Below are 19,545 nucleotides of genomic sequence, written 5' to 3' on the forward strand. Positions count from 1 at the left end.
TGGAAATGCATGCATCTATCTGATTTACTATACTTAATCAGAATTGGTAGGATTTTTCTGAACTAGTAGGAAAAGATAAATCTCTCTTATATTTATGTTTTATCGATTAAATCAGTGAGTAAGTACATAAATTAGAGAATATAGTTGATGGGAGTAATTAACAAACTTTCTTCTGAAAATTACTGTATACTGCTTTTTTTCCTATTTAGAAAAGTTTATTGAATATTATTTCTGCATTACACTTATTGAAAAAAAATTTAGTTGTCCCTGAAGGCACCCAGTCATTTCACATGATCTGTACCCTAATTTTTTTTGTATAAAAATTACAGGTTAAGTATGAAATTAGTAAAATGCAGCATATGAAACTTCATGCTGAGCCTAGACACAAGTCCAAAAATAAGTTACTCTATATTAGTAGAATAGTGTTCACAGTATATGTTTCCTATGTAAGTCATATTTGAATGCAATTTTTAGAGCCATAGTTAAAGATATTTTGCAATTTGCTAACTGTAGGTGTCCACATTTTCCTTCTACCACATAATCTGTTCCTTTGATTAAATGAGCAACATCTACTGGGATCCACAGAATGCAGCAAAAACAAGTAGTGTTTATTTCTCAAGATTTGAGAAATCTGGGCAGACTGGGTGGCTCAGTGGTTTAGCGCCTGCCTTCGGCCCAGGGCGTGATCCTGGAGACCTGGGATCGAGTCTCACGTCGGGCTCCCTGCATGGAGCCTGCTTCTCCCTCTGCCTCTGTCTCTGCCTCTCTCTGTCTGTGTCTGTCATGAATAAATAAATAAAATCTTTAAAAAAAAAAAAAAAGATTTGAGAAATCTGGTTCACCTTTAGTGTAGTTTCCTGAGATCTCTGCTCCACTGAAGTCAAATGTAAGTTTTTTCTGCATTTAGTCTTAACACGCAGGGCTCAGGTGCATATTCATTATTCTAGAAAAATCCAGCAATTTGCTGCATCTCTTTTTGTCTTTGTGAACAATATGGACCATTCTTCTGTTCCCTTATCAGCTGTTGTAGAATCAAAGAGCTTGCCCTTAGGCATCTTGCGACCACCCAGGGCCAGTGGCACGTGCTGACTCTGTAGGCCACACTGGATGTCCTGCATAGGCTTGCCTGGAGGCACCTGAACTTCAGTGAATACCTCCTTCAAGGTCTGGTACCACTGGCCCCACAGCATCCCACATGGAACCACCCCACTGCGCTCCTCAAACAGGGCCAACATTCTCCAGTAGCTTCCCCACTGCAGCCCCAGGGAGCGAGGTTATACTGCTTTAACACAGGGCAATACACTCTGTACAAATTGATAGACATCAATTGATTTGACTAAGTTAAATATATTTATTATTTTCTTTCTTATATGTGAACAAATTATATTTTGAGATACTATTTTTATTTATTTATTTTTTAAAATTTTTTTATGATAGTCACAGAGAGAGAGGCAGAGACATAGGCAGAGGGAGAAGCAGGCTCCATGCACCGGGAGCCCGACGTGGGATTCGATCCCGGGTCTCCAGGATCACGCCCTGGGCCAAAGGCAGGCGCCAAACCGCTGCGCCACCCAGGGATCCCCGAGATGCTATTTTTAAATCTTCAAAACAGATTTCAACTTAGGAGAACTTCCCTCCATAATTACCTTACATTTGCATTTTGTTCAGTTATATTTTGTATTCTAAATCCTTGCCATGGGTAATCTTATAGCCACATTATAAGTGAGCTGATTTAATATGTTCACAAAAACAGACTGAGTGCATACCAGGCACTGGGCTATATGCTGGGGAAGCAGGAACGTACATTTCCTGCCCTCATGGAGTTTTCTAATCTGATTGGAGAAGAAAGACAATTAAAACAAGAATGATATGAAATGTGTTAGATTACAGTAGGACATAACAGAGTGTTCTTAATGCACGGCATAGAAGTACCTAGCCTGGAGGAAGTGACACTATCCTAAGAGTAATGGGAAGCTTTGTAGAGCTTTATAATTAATTCTGTATAAATGGATGCTATGTATAGAATGGATTGCATAGGGACAAGCCTGATGAGGAACAAGACTAGATGTTTAGCTTTTATTATCCAGAAAAGTGAAGATGATGGATGGGAATAGCATAAAGATTTTCAGAGAGAATTGACATACTGACAGTAGGGTAGATAAGGGAATGAGGTAAAAAGGAAAATCAAAGACGACTGTTAAAAATTCTTATTTAATTTTTTGAAATCATCTGGCAGTGAATTCTAGAGAATGATCCAAACTGACAGGTTAAAAGATATGTATGTGACATGATTTTTTTTATTACTTATAAAGGTAATTTATCCATTTAGATCCTTATACACCCTGGGAGAAAATTACTAAAGTAATGTACAATCCAGAGACTAACTTCTAAAAGTAGCTTTTTTTACTTAATATTTAGCACAGACAAGTGAATCATATTAGCACAGTAAATAGGATTAAAAATTTTAGTTCTTTAGCAGGAAAGGCTGTTTTGGATTAATACATGGTATTTAAAGATGATATAAAAATTCCTAGAAAACGAAGTTTTTGGTGATTAAGGGAACATGGTACATACCTAGGGGGTAGCTATTACTTTTGAGAGTTTCAGATTAATGAGAGATGCTCAGTGTCATAAAAACTAAATAGGATGCAAATCTCTTAATTCTAATTCAAGAACTTTGCCTTATCCTTATTATCATGCTGATCACAAAGGGTCTTCTATCCTTTGAGTATGTTCTTTGTCCTTCAAGCTTTCAACTATTAGGATTCATTTACTTTTTCTCTACCTTGTTTCAGCCTTGGATTACAAGGCCTAAAAACAATTGAGACAGATTATAAAGCTCAATGACATTGAAAAGGGAATATGAAAAAATATCAGGGACTGAAAAAGAAAAGGACAGAAACACATGATAAGTCATACAGAAGAATATAAATATGCATAATATTTAATCCTATGCAGTTGTTAAAATTAGCCTCAATTTTAGCTGTGAGGCTTCTGGAGTCAACAAAAAGAGAAAAACATGATCTATTATAAGATATTCCTGACACTTTTTTGGAAGATCACATAGGAGAGGGTTTATTGGAATATTGTAACGTGAAAGAGAATGATTTCCATGGGTTAAGATAAAAGAACAATGTAATGGACTATGTCCTCGACAACTTTCTGTTTATAATAACATCTTCTAAATATATCAGTGTTAAAATACTAAAGTTAAATTTACTGTGAATCCATACTTACCCACACTATTCCTTTCACAGCTTGGTTGGAAACAGTGGTGTACAAAACCAATGTTTAGAAAAGTTAGATTTGTGTTTTCCGAAGTATACTCAATATAACACTCATTTTATAGAATAATAATAGGTATTCAGTGAATGAAGAGTTCCGTGGTCATTGGGAATTGCTACGATAAACAAAAAACTGAGCACAAATTTTTTTACAAGTATATTCTTTAGCACTTTTAGCATGCATTATTGTTACTATCCAGGAAGGAGTTTTAATGTGGTATTTATGGACAGGTTTTTAAAAAGATTTTTTAATTTATTTTAGAGCAGGGATAGGGTCAGAGGGAAAGAATCTCCAAGCAGACTCCCTGCTGAGCACAGAGCCTGACTTGGGGACTAATCTCAGGACCATGAGACCAGGACCTGAGCTAAAACCAAGAGTCCGAGGCTCAACTGACTGAGCCACTCAGGTGTCCCTCCAAACATTTTTTAACCTCTAAGCTATTTTGAGGTCATCATCTAGTCAGAATAATGTTTTGAGGGATGTTGCTTGGAAAATAGTTTTCCAAAAGAATAAAGGGAATACGTAGCCTTTAGCTAGCCCTGCATGAAAAATGAAGAAATTTCTTAAGACACTGAACAGTGGAGTTTAATTTTGCATTTCTTTGGGGGCAGGTGTTCTCTGTTGCTGATGAAAAGCAGGTCCAGATGGTTTGTCAACCAATACTTGACTATGGGGTTGGCATGCCCCAATAAAAACGTAACACAATCTACAATATGTGCCTGAATCATAGATGATGGTTCAAACTTTGCTCTGAAGTGAGCCTGCGTAGTACCTTCAGTCAGGGTCAGATTCTCCTTATTTGGACATAGGACATATGGTTTGGTGTCATAGCAGATAGTAACGATATTAACTTGCAAATTCAAAGTAATGACATCAGTTACCTATTGTATCCCTTAAAAAAATAAAATCCAATAAGGTACTATCAAAGAATTCATTTTTAGCAGTATAACTTTCTTATGGCCTTCTAAGATTGATTTAAAAAAATATATCTTGGGGAAACTAAGTTTATCTGTTACATAGAACGGTTAGAAATAAGTCAAATATTGGATGACCTCTACTAAAAATGATTGAGTTATAGAGAAGTTGCCTTTAATCTTCTGATAGAAAATAGATAATTTTTCCCCCTATTGAAGTTCTAGTAATAAGATTCTAAGAGTACAGAGGCTGCATTTTAGATAAAGGAATAGTAGTAAATCAACTTCCTTTCAAAAGCACAGGTATTTGCATTCACTTGAATAGATTATGGCAAAATTATTTCTAATAATAGATGTTCTTCTGTTCTTAGTTTGCTGCATTTAAGTGAGTACTGGGAGATAACAAAACCCAACGTGTTAGGTTGCTGGCTGTATAATTTACTAATTACATAATAAGGTCTTAGCTGTTTGCCAGTTATAATTGAATTCACCATGATTAATCTATGCTGAAATGAAGAACATGATTAAATGATAATATTGGACTAAATCATCTCTTTAGGTTGGTCATTTAAAATTCTGGAATTCTTATCCCAATTTTAAGCTTGGATTTTGAGTTCTCTTTGCTCAAGGGTTTCATAACTGCTTCCTTAACTACTTTGCTTTTTTTAACTATGAAAAACTTAAATTTGTTATTTGTAAATAAAATTTGAAATGATGTTACAAGTTCAGCATCTGTCCTAAAACTAAATACAGTAACATAAAAAAAGGGACACGTGGGTGGCTCAGTCAGTTAAGCGTCCAACTCTTGATTTTGACTCAGGTCATGATCTCAGCATGGTTCTGCTAGGCATGGAGCCTGCTTAAGATTTTCTCTCCCTCTGCCCCTCTCCCACCTTCTCTCTCTCTCTCTCTCTCTCTCAAAAAAGTACTCATCACCTCGTCCACCTCAGGTTGGGGTGGTTGGGCCTGTTGGGCCTGTGAAAAAAAAAGTACTTGGTAAGATTTCTGGATTCTTCACTTCTTAATATTCTGTAGAACTCAGGAAATTTTTGTCTAGCACATGAATTCTGGCATTTTTACTATTAAGCTTTGCAATAAGTTAACTTGTTACAAAAGTATGAAAAAAAAGACTTACTGGCACTGGAACAAAAAGCGTAGCCTTGGCTTGGCATTCTTAGATGTTGAAAAATAATTATTTTGAAAAGAGAATGAGCATTCATGTAGAGTCTCATCCCTACTTTATTTATCAGGAGACTCTATGTGCCTACTGTGACTGAGATCATTTCCAGGTTAACTAACTTTCTTTGAATTTCCAATAAGAATGAAGAAAGGGAAGTCTAGGAAAATATTTATTTGTTTTTTTCTTTAAAATCAATAGTTTTTAAAAATTAAAAAAGAAAAAGAAACTGTTACACATCAAATGCTTTCTGAAAGTTATCTTGTATTGTGTGGAAAACATTTTGATATGGATAATTTATTGAAGCTCTGCTATACCTAGAACTGGAAGGTTTGGAAAGAGATGTGATTTGGAATCTTTTTTTTTTTTTAATTTTTTTAAATTTATTTATGATAGTCACAGAGAGAGAGAGAGAGAGAGAGAGAGAGAGGCAGAGACACAGGCAGAGGGAGAAGCAGGCTCCATGCAAGGAGCCCAATGTGGAATTCAATCCCGGGTCTCCAGGATCGCGCCCTGGGCCAAAGGCAGGCGCTAACCCGCTGCGCCACCCAGGGATCCCTGATTTGGAATCTTAAACAAAAATTATTTTTAATAAAAGAAAAGTTGTTTTGGTGACCAAACTGAAGTACTTAAAGGAATTCTCCTAAAACTCTAAAGGAAATATAGAAGGAATATAGAAAAGTAAGCAAAGTGAAAAATGAAAAAAAGCATTTTTAAATAGACATTTTGTGATTAAGATTTACTTTAAATTTATATTGCACATCCTTTCAAAGGCTATAACCCCCTACCAGTAAACCATTTCAAGGATCTTAATAACAAGGAAGGTAGCCCCTTCTATTACCTACATTTACAGGGAAGAAAATTTGCACCATAGCAGGAATATCTTTTTATTACATAAAGTAAGCAAGGACAGAACAGAGAGCAGCTGCCTGACTTGAGTTCTCTACCTCTCATGTGTTTTGTTTACTTTGTGGACTTCCGCATAATTAGATTATAAATGTGTTTTAGTAATGAATTTAAATATCCATATATTTAAAAGACTAGTCCTCAAGACTTTTTTTAAAAAGATTTTATTGATTTGAGATAGAAAGAGAGAGCCCAAGCAGGGGTGAGGGGCCGGGGCAGGAGAGGGAGAGGGCGTCTGGGTGGCTCAGTGGTTGAGTGTCTGCCTTTGGCTCAGGGCATGATCCTGGGGTCCTGGGATCAAGTCCCACATTGGGCTCCTTGCAGGGAGCCTGCTTCTCCCTCTGCCTGTGTCTCTGCCTCTCTCTCTCTCTCTGTGTCTCTCATGAATAAATACATAAAATCTTAAAAAAAAAAAAAAAAAGAGAGGGAGAACAGACTCCCCTCTGAGCAGGGAGCCCAACTTCGGGCTCAATCCCAGGACCCTGGGATCATGACCTGAGCTAAAGGCAGACGTTTAACTAACTGAACCACCCAGGCGCCCTTAGTCCTCAAGATTTAAAAGCAAAACATCTTTGAAGGTCCATGAAATATATTTTTATTCCTTGAGAGTGAACTGAGACATAAAGCTGAAAGAAATGACCCTAATTACAGCATTACGTTCAGATTTCATTGTAAAGTCAACCTAGATTGCGTCAGAACTTTGGACAAGTCATGGGAACTGCTGTAGAGGAGAATCCCAAACTTTATTTTAAGGGAGAGGAAGAAGTATTGGAGGGGAAAAGCTCCTATAACCATGAGAAGGGGGTTGCTTCTGCTGTGATCCCTGATAACATTTGAACTAAAAGAAACATCTTATCAGATTGGATAGTTTTCAGTTGTTTTTCTTTTCAATCTTTTCTTTTTATTTACAGTGGATGGAACTGAGGTTCAACACTCTGGCAAAATGCCCACACTGCAAAAAAATGTAAGTTTTACTACCATTGGAAATGCTACTGGGAAGTACTTGAGAACAGTTTAAAGAGCAGAATTCTTACTATGGTAGATTTTGATTTGAAGATATACCATGGGATGAATGCGTACTTAATATATTTATGCTTTCCAAGACAAAAAGAAACCCATATCTTTAAGCTGATTAATATGTTCCATTTTGAAATGAAAATGATTGGGCTTGATTATCACTCTCCAAAGGGAAATCAATTTCTAGGAAAGAAATTACTAATATTACCAGTAACCCGGTGAGGATTTACAAATGTCCTAAGAGGTTATAATCTATAGCAAATAATCTAAAATTTATATTTAAAAAATGGACTGTAATTTAGGAGAAGCACCAGTTTTTTGGAAGTTTATAATTAGATAGTTGTTAGCTTTTTAAATTTCCTGTCTAGTGAGACTATTCTCTGAGAGCAAAGTTTATGTAATTATTTATGTATCTTAACTACTCAGTGTATTTTCCTCTATTCCTAAATAGCGTACCTAAGGAAATTTACAAAAGGTGGTATAAAAATGGTAAAAAAATTGGAGATATTTTGATTAAAGACATATTATGGCAGCTCTATTGGGGGTGGGTCCCCAGATCACCCCAAGATAATGTGATTTTCTAGGAGGATTAATAAGAATTAGTGTATATTTGTACTCACAGCTATGATTTATTATACAAAGCAAAATCAGCAAAAGAAAAAGACACAGGGGACAAAGGCTGGAGGACACCAGGTGCAAGTTTCCAAGAGTCCTCTCCTAGTAGAGTCACACATGAAGGGCTTAACTCCTCCAGCAGGGAATTGCCACAACGCAGGTGAAATATTATCTATTGGAGAGGCTCATTAGAGATAGCGTCCAAGGTTTTTATGGGCGCTGGTCACATCAGCACCTACTGCATAGCACACACCAAATTTCTAAACTCTCAGAAAGAAAGCAGGTATTCAGCATAAATCATATAAATCATATTGCTTACATAAACAATTTAGGCACAGTAGGCCACTCTTATCAGTTAGGGAATTGTGGGAACGTTTTAGATATTTAGGTTCACAGATGCCAGCCAAGGGTCAATCCTGAAAGCAGACCTTTCTAAGGACACCTGTTTCAGGCCTGCTATATATGAACTCTTTCTGCACAATATTTATTTTGATAATAAAATTTTAATTTAAAAATTATTGTTCTTCACTTATATGTGTGAACTGTAACTTTAGCTAAGGAAATTAAACTGCAGTGGGTTGACAGTTAAGCTTTAAAAATGAAAATATGAGTACATAGTTTAATTAGTGTGATCCCTAGTATGATATAAACACCTTATCTGTTTTGAGGGACTCCTAATGATTTCTAGGAGAAAAGAACTGAGAAGTGTCTGAGTAAAGTATGTGTAACAAAATTTCTCCGTTTATCTCTGCTGGATCTAATTCCAACTGAATATAGCCTTGTAAGGATAACTTCTTCATAGCATATTTCTAGGTTCAGAGGAACAGACATTTCCTTTTTTTTATTTATTTGTGAAATTAATCAACTGAATTCTTGACTTTGTCGAATCCAGTAGAAATCTGTACATAAGAAGCAAAGTGGACAACCTCAAATACTACACAGAAAAAGATATACTTGAGAGACACTTCCGTACACATGTATGTGAATATATGTGAATGATCCATATTTTGTGCGTTATCTATATTTTCACAAAAATGAAAAAAATTAAATTGCAAATATCTTCACCAAAAAGATTAAATTGGATGCAAAATTCTATGGAATTAAAAATTCTGTGGCACCTACGTGGCTCAGTCCATTAAGCACCCAACTCTTAGTTTCAGCTCAGATCATGATCTCATGAGTTGTGAGATTGAACCCCATGTGAGGCTCGAGCTCAGCATGGAAACTGCTTGGGATTCTCTGCCTCCCCTTCTGCCCCTTTGTGGTGCATGCATACACTAGCACTCTCTCTTTCTCTAAAAAAAATAAAGTCTTTTAAAAAATTAAATAAAAATCTACGGAAGATAAAAACCAGAAACGTCTTGTGATTAGTAGAGTGTATGCTAAGTACAGTGAGGGTTACTTTATACACAGAGATCTACTAGCTGTAATCCTTCCAGCAATCCTGGAACACAGGAATTATTATCCTCATTTTACAGATGAGGAACTGTTAGTGAGATTAAGGATTTTGCTTAAGTGATTTGCTTGGGTAAGTGTTTTAGAACAGTGGCAATACTTTGCTAATAATAAAGAAACGTTGAATGTCCAGATAGTCTATGATTGGTTAAAATTCCACAAGACAGTGTATTCATGTTAAGAATTTGTATCAGTTACTTAAGGAACAGCAGTGCATAGAAATTCACATGGAATAAATCTGCTTAAAATCACTCTTAAAGGAACGTTTATGGAATTGGAATCACATGCTAAACATGGGAGGACTCAGGGCATCCGTTACTTATTTTAGTAAAGATGCTGTTATCACATGAATGCTCATGGCTTGTATCTACATTTGTTTTCTCTTTGAATGTTCTTCTTCATAATAAAATGATGAGTCAACTGTTGAGATAAGATTCTAAGGAATCTTCTTTCTTTTTTTTTTTTAATTTTCTTAATAGATTTATTTATTTATTTGAGGGGGGGGTGGAGAGGCAAAGGGAGGGGAAGAGGGAATCCTAAGCAGACTTTGCACTGAGCATGGAGCCCAACGTGGGGCTTGATCCCATGACCCTGAGATCATGAGCTGAAACCAAGAGTCAGATGCTTAATTAACCCTGTGCCACCCAGCCGCCCCAGGAATCTTACTTCTTTAAACACAAGTACAAAACACGCTAAAACTATGTTGAAGTTATAGAGGTTACTAAATCATTGCTATGAAACCATCACAAAACACGTGCAGGAAAGCTTGCCCCAGTGGCTCCAGGGACCAAGAAGCAGTTTTTCATGTCACTGTTTCCCACTGGGGCGAGCTTGCTCTTTCGGTGAGCTGGACACCTTGCGGCCACTGCGGGACAGGAGCTGTAGTCCTAGTATTCTGAAATAGTACTTGGTCTACATCGTTATAATAGACCTAAGACTGGTAAAGAGGCTGGTTTAATCCGTGATAATTACTATTGGATATCATTTCTCCGTATCACTGACATACTCCTTTGTGGATCATCTCCTGACATTTTAAACGATAGTAGGCTCTTACTCTCTTTTATTTTGCTGTTTCGTGCTTTCTTTTATGATTATCCATGAATTGAGTAGACAGTCTTGTGCGAGGTACCGTATGCTTGAAATAGAGGATGTAAACTTGTCTTTGGGAACTTATTCTTGTGGATATAGGGGAGAGAATAGTCAAGTACAATAAAGTTTTAAGTGCTTTGAAAGAGCCACACCTTGCATTTTCTGCTCTCAGAGCCCCGAACCCAGATTAGAGGGAAAGGGTACTTGAAGAGAAGGCTTCCAGTTGGGCGGATGGTATATGAAATAGGTTATTAAAGATGAGTGGGAGCTACCTGTGCAGAGGTACAGTGGAGTCAAGGTATATAGATGTGATATTAAGGAAATGGAACAGATAGGATTGAATGTGAAGGTATGAGAGCGGTTGGGGTAAAGGACGACTTTCTGGCAGGCTATAGAACCATTTGCTAAGATAGGGAACTAGCATCTAGAAGAACTATGTCTGGCAGACACATGCCAAATTCACTTTGAACCTATTAGATATAAAGAGACTCTAGGTGTGCTAGACTGTCTGAATCTTCATCCCTTGAAATTCATATCCATCTACTTTTCAAACCACCGATCCTTGATCAGTATAGCCTTGGCTCCTCCCTGCCTTTACCAAGATAACTGACATCTGAAAATGATTCCGTATTGGTTATCTTTTTACAAATGTACAGCTGTGCACTTCAGCGAAACCCTTGCTGGACACTCCCTTTTGATTAAATCCCTGTCCCTGCTTAAATCCTTCTCCCATCCCTCTTAAACTCCCAGCCCTCTAGCACCAGTCCTGCAGCCTCAGCAGGGGAGCTGCCTGCTGTGTCCGACTGAGGCTATCCGTGCACGCTCCGTCTTCCCGCTGCCTGCCCATACGCCACCTATATCTGGGCGTACTTCATTTTCTCTTCTCAGAAGGAGGCAGTTCTCTTCCCTTCGGTGCTTATTCCTTTGTTTGATCATGGCACCCATTCCATCTGGAGTGAAGTGCAATTAGCCATCATCCCCGCTGGATCCCTGAATTTGCTTTTATAAAATTCATGTCCCAATGGCAACTTTGATAGATCTGATCAGTCCTCATCCTGCTTATATTCTCTGTAGTCAGTATTTGGTTCTGTGGATCATCCTGGTTTTTTCCTTAAAATTTGTTATTTTCTCAGTTTCCAGGTACCACTTTGTCCTGCTCTCTTCCCACTTTTCTTTTTTTTTTTTCTCTTCCCACTTCTGAGAACATTCCTGTGCTATTTCCTTTGTTGACTTCACTTTCTCTTCCAAGTAGTTAAATATTGTTTTTCTCCAGGGTTGCAACTTTACCACACTAGATCTTGGTTTTCTCATAGTTTCGTCTGTCATATAAATGCCATTAAATCACAACAAAAAGCCACTAAATCATCTCAGGTCTGTCTTTGGAGCTTCATATAATAAATATGCAGCCTGTATTCACCATTTTCCCTATGATTATTTCAATCTGGATGTCCATAGGTATCTCAAACCTACATACCCAACTTCCTTACACTCTGCAAACTAAGATTCCGTGTCTGTTGATGAATATATTGCACTAATGAATGTTATCCCATCTGCCCAGCAGACCAAGCCAGAAATCTGAATGTATCTTTATTCCCCATATCCAAATGGAAACAAGTCCTATCATTTCTCTCCCTTGACATTTCAGTTCTGATCTCTTATTCCCACTATTCCTACTTTAGTTCATACGTTTAGGATCCCTCTCTAGGACTGTTGTAACAGCTTTCTAATTTATCTGTTGGCCTTTAGCCTTGCCGTTCTCTTTTCCATTTATTAGAGTAATGGCCCAGATACAAATATGATTTTAAACTCTGGCTCTAAATCTTTTAGTAGCTCCAAAATTCATGGTCATGGTGTACAGTTGTACAGGCTGTATATTGCACAAGGTGCTATTTTCATTATTATCCCAGGCTTGTCTATTTGTGGCATATAAAGTATCCTGAAGAAGGACGTATTTTACTTATTGATATAAAGGCACCATATGGACTATTATAGGCCTATTGCCTAAAATCCAAAATCAAACTCCAAACTTCTTAGCAAGGTATATACAACCCTCCAGGTTTAGGTATTTGCCTTATCTATCTAGTGATGTTTTTATTATGCTTTCTTCCATCTTCATACACAAATTACTATGTACCAGCCTCAATAAAATATTCAAATTCCATAAATATACAATACAGTTTCTTGCTTCTGTCCCTAAATCTCATCCTGCTAGACCTCAGACAGCCTGCCTAGTCCGTTCCTCCTTCCTATATACTTGGAAAACCCCTACTTAACTTCACAAATTAACTCCTACTATAACCCTTGATTCTACTACTCTACTACTCACCTACAGAAGCCTTCTCTAAAAGAAAAGTTACTCTGCTGCTTGTTTCTTGAACAAAATTCTTATGTTCTTCAAACCTGAACGATGTCACTGTTACCTGCTCAGATTACTTACTGGCTTACTCACCTCTTCACATCTTATCCTGTCCTTAAGCTATATCTAATAAAACTTTCCCTGGCTACCTCATCTGCAAGTTGTGCTGTAAATAACATTGATTGGCACCGTCTTCATTTTCCAGATGTCCTTTATAATGCCTGTGGCCCATGGGGGGAGTATTGTGAAGGGAAAAGTTACTAACCTGGGGAGCGAATAGTTAGATGTTTGGGAGGTATTGCATGATCTCTTACTTTTGGGAGATTCCTTGTCCATGTTTTGTATATTAGAGGCTCTTGACGTTCATATCCAGTAACATAGAGAACTAGTTAACTATAACAAACATTCTTTTAATGCATAGTTCAGTTCATATAAAAGTTAAGAAAATACCCAGGGATGGGAAATAAAGAGGAAAGGACAATCATGGCTGTCATTTCAAGTATCCTGAGGGTATTTGCCAGTACTGGTGATCTGGGCCCTTGGGCTTCAATGTTCAGATGAAGAATGAGAGGAAGGCCTTGGCCTCCCAGAATGTGGAAAGTTGAAATACCATCCCGTCACTCCCAGAAAAAGTGCTTAAGGCTGTTCTTCATGAAAAGAGTGGGTAGGGAAAAAAAATCTACCAGAAAAGGAATGTTACAAAGTAGAAATTTGATGAGCCTTATATTTTACCTCATTTATGTGGTCTAGGAAAAGCCAGTCTCTGACATCAATTTAAAGTGGTTTAGGGTTTGTATCATTCTAGGGAACCTGGGAAAAGCAAATGAAAATTCTCTGTGGGTGAAGCCTCCCCTAAACCATTCTTATGGATTTCTTATATTAAGAACTGCCAAAATAAATTATCAACAAAAGTTACCAACCACATGAGGAAGCAAGGGACTATAAGCAGAATCAGCATCAGAAACAAACAGTATAATTAGATTCCCAAGGACTTCAGATATAACTATTATAGAATATGTTACAACCATGTATAAAATGTTTTTAAAAATAGAAGTGAGAAAACAGTCCATAAAAAAACCTGTATACAAGCTTTCATGGAACTTTATTCTTAATAGACCCAAATTGGAAACAACTCAGATTTAAAAAAAAAAAAAAAAAGGGAAACAACTCAGATGTCCTTCCATGGGTGAATGGTTAAACAAACTGTGGTACTTCCATACCTTGAAATACTACTCAGCAATGAAAGGAATGAGGTATAGACATATGCAACAGCTTGGATGAATCTATGCTGAGTGGGAAAAAAACAGTCCCATGAGGTTGCCTACAGTATGATTTCATTCATCTAACATTTTGAAATGGTAAAATTTTAGAAATGGAGAGCAGATTAGTGACCATGTAGTGGGTGCAGAGGGTAGGGCAAACCAGAGGGACACAGGTGTGGTTATAAACGGATCCTTGTAGTGTTGGAACTGGTTTGTATCTTTACTGTGGTGATGGATACTTAAACCTACACATGTGATAAGATTGTATAAAATTAAATACGCACATACACAAATGAGTATAAATAAAATAGGAAATCTGACTGTCAGTGGATTGAACCAGTGCCTACATCCTGGTTCTAATACTATACTGTAGTTTGCCAGCTGTTCTTACCTTTGGAGAAATGGCATAAAAACCCATGGGATCTCTCTGTATCATTTCTTATAACTGCTTATGAATCTACAACTGTCTCAGAATAAAACATTTACTTAACATAAACAACAACCAAGTAGATTTTAAAAGAAACAATAAAACTTACAGAAAATACAATGCAACGAATGGACAGATTAAGCAGCAGGTGAAGCTGAAAACTGAATTTTTGGTGGGTTAGAAGAGAGAGGTAAATAAAGTACCTAGAATCGAACAGGGGCACACAGGTAAGAGTAATATTAAGAGAAATGTGTATGAGAGGCATCTGAATTATATCTGATTCAGAAGGCAAAACTGGAGAAAGAGATGGGGCATTTTGAAGAGATAATCCCTAAGGATTTTTCAGATCTGTGAAAGATATGAACCTTTAGATTCCAAAAGAACAGTGAAATCCATGCAAAATAAGCAAGTGCCTTACAATGAAATTGCAGAAAACCTAAGATAAATATAAGATAATAAATAAAAGCAGAGAGAGAAGACCGATTTTTTTCTAAAGAATTTTTAAAAGATTTTATTTATTTGACAGAGAGACAGCACAAACAGGGGCAGAAGGAGAGGGAGAAGCAGGGTCCCCGCTGAGCAGGGAGCCCGATGTGGGGCTTGATCCCAGGACCCTGAGATCATGACCTGAGCTGAAGGCAGATGCTTAGCTGACTGAGCCATCCAGGCTCCCCACCCCCAGATTTTTACTATAAAAAAGTACCGGTTCTGTCAGCAAACATCTCAACAGCAACAATGAAACCAAAAAACAAATTTTAAAACACTTAAAAGTATTAAGAGAAATTAAGTATCAAACTGATATTATAGACCAACCTAAGCCATAAGAGAATAATGAAGGCATTGGTCTGTATTTTAAAATGCATACCAACGCACCACAAACAGCAACAATAGCAAAAAATCCAGAACATTTACCATCTTGATAGCCTCACTAAAGAAACTGCTAAAAGATGAACTTAGGGAAAATGGGAAATATCCTGAAAGAAATTTCTACAAGGCAAAAAGAAAAGGTGAACCAAGATATTGTAAACAGTCATCAGGAACATTGTATAAAAGAGCAAAAACAGCAGTAATGAGAATATTAATGCTAATGAATTTGGGGAAATAATACAAGAGAACTGACATATTGGGAACAAGAACATCTAAGATGGGAGTAGAAGTTTGGAAGTTAACGCTTTCTGTGATACCGTATTGGGAGGGTAGATCTGCTAAATGATTTTGGTTTTTAAATATTATGTATGTTAAAAATTTCTGCTAAATTAGTAGAAATAAATTGTAAAACTTTCTAAATAGTAGGTGGAAAATGAAATAAAAAAATCATGGTCCAGCCACAAGAAGTCTAGAAGTGAGGGTGGAGAAGCATAGAAAATACAGAAACTATAGAAAGCCAAAATAAGATAGCAGAAATAATCCACATATATATCCGCTGTCAGATTATATGTAATTAGACTTGGACTCATCAGCAAGACGTGCCAGGAATTATCAGACTAGCCAGAAGTCCATGTGCAGTTTGAAGAAGAAACCCATGAAATACAAGAACATAGGCTGAAGATAAAAGGAGAGAAAAAAGGTCAAATCACAAAACCCTCACCAAAGGAAAGCTCCACCATGCAACACTAACCAACATGAAAATAATAATATTAACGTCACTTAAAAGAACAGAATGCTGTTCTCGTCTTTATTTTACCAGAAGAACTTTCAAAGTCTAACTGGCCACCCAGCTAACCACATTTTCTAGTCTCTCTTGAAGAAGATTGTAGCCATGTGTTCAAATTAAGGCAAAACTGCTTGTCTTAATTTTCTCTTCCCTCTTCCATTTGGCTGGAAAAGGCATCTGCAGCAGGAGACTTGTCACCTCTGTTGTCTGGCAAGAGCAGTTAATCCCAGAACAGAGCTGTTTCTCCAGCCTGAAGCTGTACATTTATCTTTGAAATCTTATATGCAAGAGAAATAAACTTTTTAAGCTACTGTATACTGGATGTCTCTATTCTAACATTTTAGCAGGTACCTTGAGTATATCTCATGTGCTTTAGGGTAAAAAGAATGATTATTATGGTCACTCCATCAAAAACATAAATTCTGGAGGCTCCTGGCTGGCTCAGTCGGTAGAGCACGTGACCTCAGGGTCGTGAGTTCAAGGCCTACCTACACTGGGCATGGAGCTTACTTTAAAATAAATAAATAAATTTTAAAAAACAAATGCATTAATTCTGGGTTTGTGTGAACCATATAATATGACTTCAAAATAAGTGAAATAAAAATTTATAATTATAAGAACTGTGCTCTTGTACACCAAGACATTAATATGAAAATGTAAATTCTAATACTCTTAGAAGATTTTAGAAATATTTATATGACAGGTAGAAAAGAATTTCCTACACAAGGCAGAAGAAACCTGAAAGGAAAACATGGATAATTTTTACTATGTTAGAATACATTAATTTCATGAATTAAAATTTATTATCGAAACATGTTATTCAAAATGAATTTTAAAACCCACAGGCTTAGAATCCTCAGGGACAGCAGCATCTATGTGCCAAGTCAGAACTAAAACCACCGTCACAGATTTCACCCCACTGACTGTTTATAAGACCCCTGGTGGGTGTAGTTTAAAAAATTTTAAGAACCAAGAATTCGCTCAGTTATTGGCACAGTCTGTGAGCCATGGGTTTGAGGCAGTCGGTGAGCGCACTCACATCTGCATGAGCTTTGTGGTCCCGGAGCAGGATGTTCCTAGCACCCTCTGCCGGGCTGAGGTCCACCTGCAGCCTCCCTCGGGTGGCTGGAGAAAGTTCCTAGACAGGTTCACCTCGCAATCCTCAGGCTTCTGCCTCTTGAGAACTATTGGGTCTTGCGTGCACTTGAATCACACGTGATCGAGAACTGACGAAAGATAATACTTCACTTCTGTGACCAACTGTTGGAATCAGAAATTAAAACAACAACAACAACAACAACAACACCTTGGTAACATTGTGGGTACCAAGAACCTGTATAGTTTATACATTGTAACATCCTGTTGTAAAATCTGTTAAAAGGCATACTTTCAGCAGGACTTTGTAGATAGTTGAAGAGGGGATGGCCAAGCCAGGCACAAATTATGTATCTGGAAAACATTCCTTAGAGATTTTGTGTTTGGCACTTTCAGGTCATCATCTGGCGGGAGTTTATTTAGCATTGGCAGCCTTTCTGAATGTGCTTTTATCAGGTTTAGAACCTATGTTAAGGGTTTTAGTAATATTTTAAAACTCTTTGTTTTAAAAATGGTTTTTGTTTGTTTTTTTAAGTGAAGGTTAATCTTACAAAAAAAAAAAAAAAAAAAATGAACAAACAAACCCACAGGCTGAAAGAAGATAGAAATAGTATAGACAACTTCCTGGAATACTATGCAAATTATATAAATATCATCTGTGAGTCCGTAAGCTAAAGATAGCCCCAAAACCAAGGGATAATAAAATGAACAAGTGATTAATAGAGAAAAGAAAACCAGTAGCCAACTAGCCTTTGAAAAGATGTTCAGTTTTGCTAGAAATCATGTTAAAACCACAGTGAAATACCCTTCACACCCATAAAATTGTCAAGCATGAAAACAATACCCAGTGTTGAAGTGTTGATGTGGATGGAACATTGGAAGCTCTCGTATGAAGATGGTGGGGATGTGTAAATTGAACATTTATGAAAGCTGGAGGTATGTCTACAATACAACCTAGCAATTCTGTTCCTAGGAATATGTTTGAGAAAATTCCTGCCTGTGTACGTACGAAACACAAAGGAGTGTTCAAAGCAGCATTGTTACAATAGCCAAAAATTAAGGGGGGACACAAAGCCCCACAACCAAACCTTTGTCTGCGCGTTAACGGGAAGAATAAGTAAACTGGTACTTTCATATAACGGAAGATAGTTGTGAAAATGAGCTAGATCTCCACATACGAGTGTGCAAGAGTCTCCTACAGAGTGTTAAGCAATCAAAAAAAGGGCAAGTCACAGAAGCATAGTTCAGCACCCACACATACAAAGTTTTAACACATGCAAAACAGCACGACATAGCTCATGCAGATACCACGCGTGTACTAAATGCATATGAGATTTTTAAATCTATGCAGTAGGTACCTGTTGCTCAGTACTTTATCCCCATGATAATATGACACTGGAGTTATAGGGTAGCAGTAGGGTCTTTCTTTTCTAGGAAGACCTCCCAGAGGTAGTGATTGTGTAGGTTGGACGATGGGAAATGAGCATGGCTTTTCTAAGGATAATTCACGCGCTGAAATTAATGTACTAAATAATAAATAAATGTACATTGGCCCACAGAAAAGCTGCTCCAGTATTCACTGAAGACCTTTTGATTTCCTTAATACACAATCTGATAAACTGAGCTGGTTTACAGTCCTTGGCAGATTAGACTGCCAGAGGCAGATACACAGGTAAATGGGACACGACAGCCGGCTGTGAGGCATGAAGGCAGGGAAAACCCCCAAATGCCTGCGTAAGAATTCAAACTAAAAGTAGTCTAAGGCTAACTATAAAGGCAGTGAATCTTACATGTCCTGGTAACTCCACGTACAAGCTGTATGCGATGGTGACGATGACCCCAGGTGACCCAGATGCTTGTTTCAGTTCAGGAATTTAGGAATGTTGATGATACATATTTGAAACATTATTCATTAATTTTTTTAAAAAAGGTTTAGAACTTAAAGGAAGCTATTTTGCTGTTACGCAAAATTAACCTCTTTGGAATAGCACATCTCTAAAGTATGCCTAGTAAGTAATACATTTATTTATTCTATTTATGCAGCATACCTTCCTTGAGCAGTTACTCTGTGCGAGGCATGATGTTGACACTGGCCATGCAAAAGCAGATCAGATACTTGATTATTTGATTCACTAATACAGCACCTCCTACATGATGTGTGTTAATATATTTATACTTAGGAAGAGAAGAAAGTGCTAATTTGGTGGTGTGATTCTCTGCTATACTTGTACCATTTTGAAAATTACAAAAATTAAAAGTGTAAATAACTCAAAAGTATTGGATTTAAAATTTC

General features: G+C 37.2%; 1 protein-coding gene and 1 pseudogene across 1 annotated transcript in view; one reads left to right on the forward strand and one right to left on the reverse strand.

Moving 5' to 3' along the window:
• PIP4P2 (phosphatidylinositol-4,5-bisphosphate 4-phosphatase 2) overlaps nucleotides 1–19,545 on the forward strand; it is a 55,113-nt gene that overhangs the window by 32,276 nt on the left and 3,292 nt on the right. Inside the window, exon 5 of the mRNA XM_077876305.1 lies at nucleotides 7,194–7,246. Coding sequence (XP_077732431.1) covers nucleotides 7,194–7,246 — 53 coding nt within the window. The remainder of the gene's footprint in view (nucleotides 1–7,193; nucleotides 7,247–19,545) is intronic.
• LOC144300275 (nudC domain-containing protein 2 pseudogene) lies at nucleotides 805–1,356 on the reverse strand (annotated as a pseudogene).

This window comes from Canis aureus, chromosome 28 (genome assembly GCF_053574225.1).
Source record: "Canis aureus isolate CA01 chromosome 28, VMU_Caureus_v.1.0, whole genome shotgun sequence".
NCBI classification, from domain to species: Eukaryota; Metazoa; Chordata; class Mammalia; order Carnivora; family Canidae; genus Canis; species Canis aureus.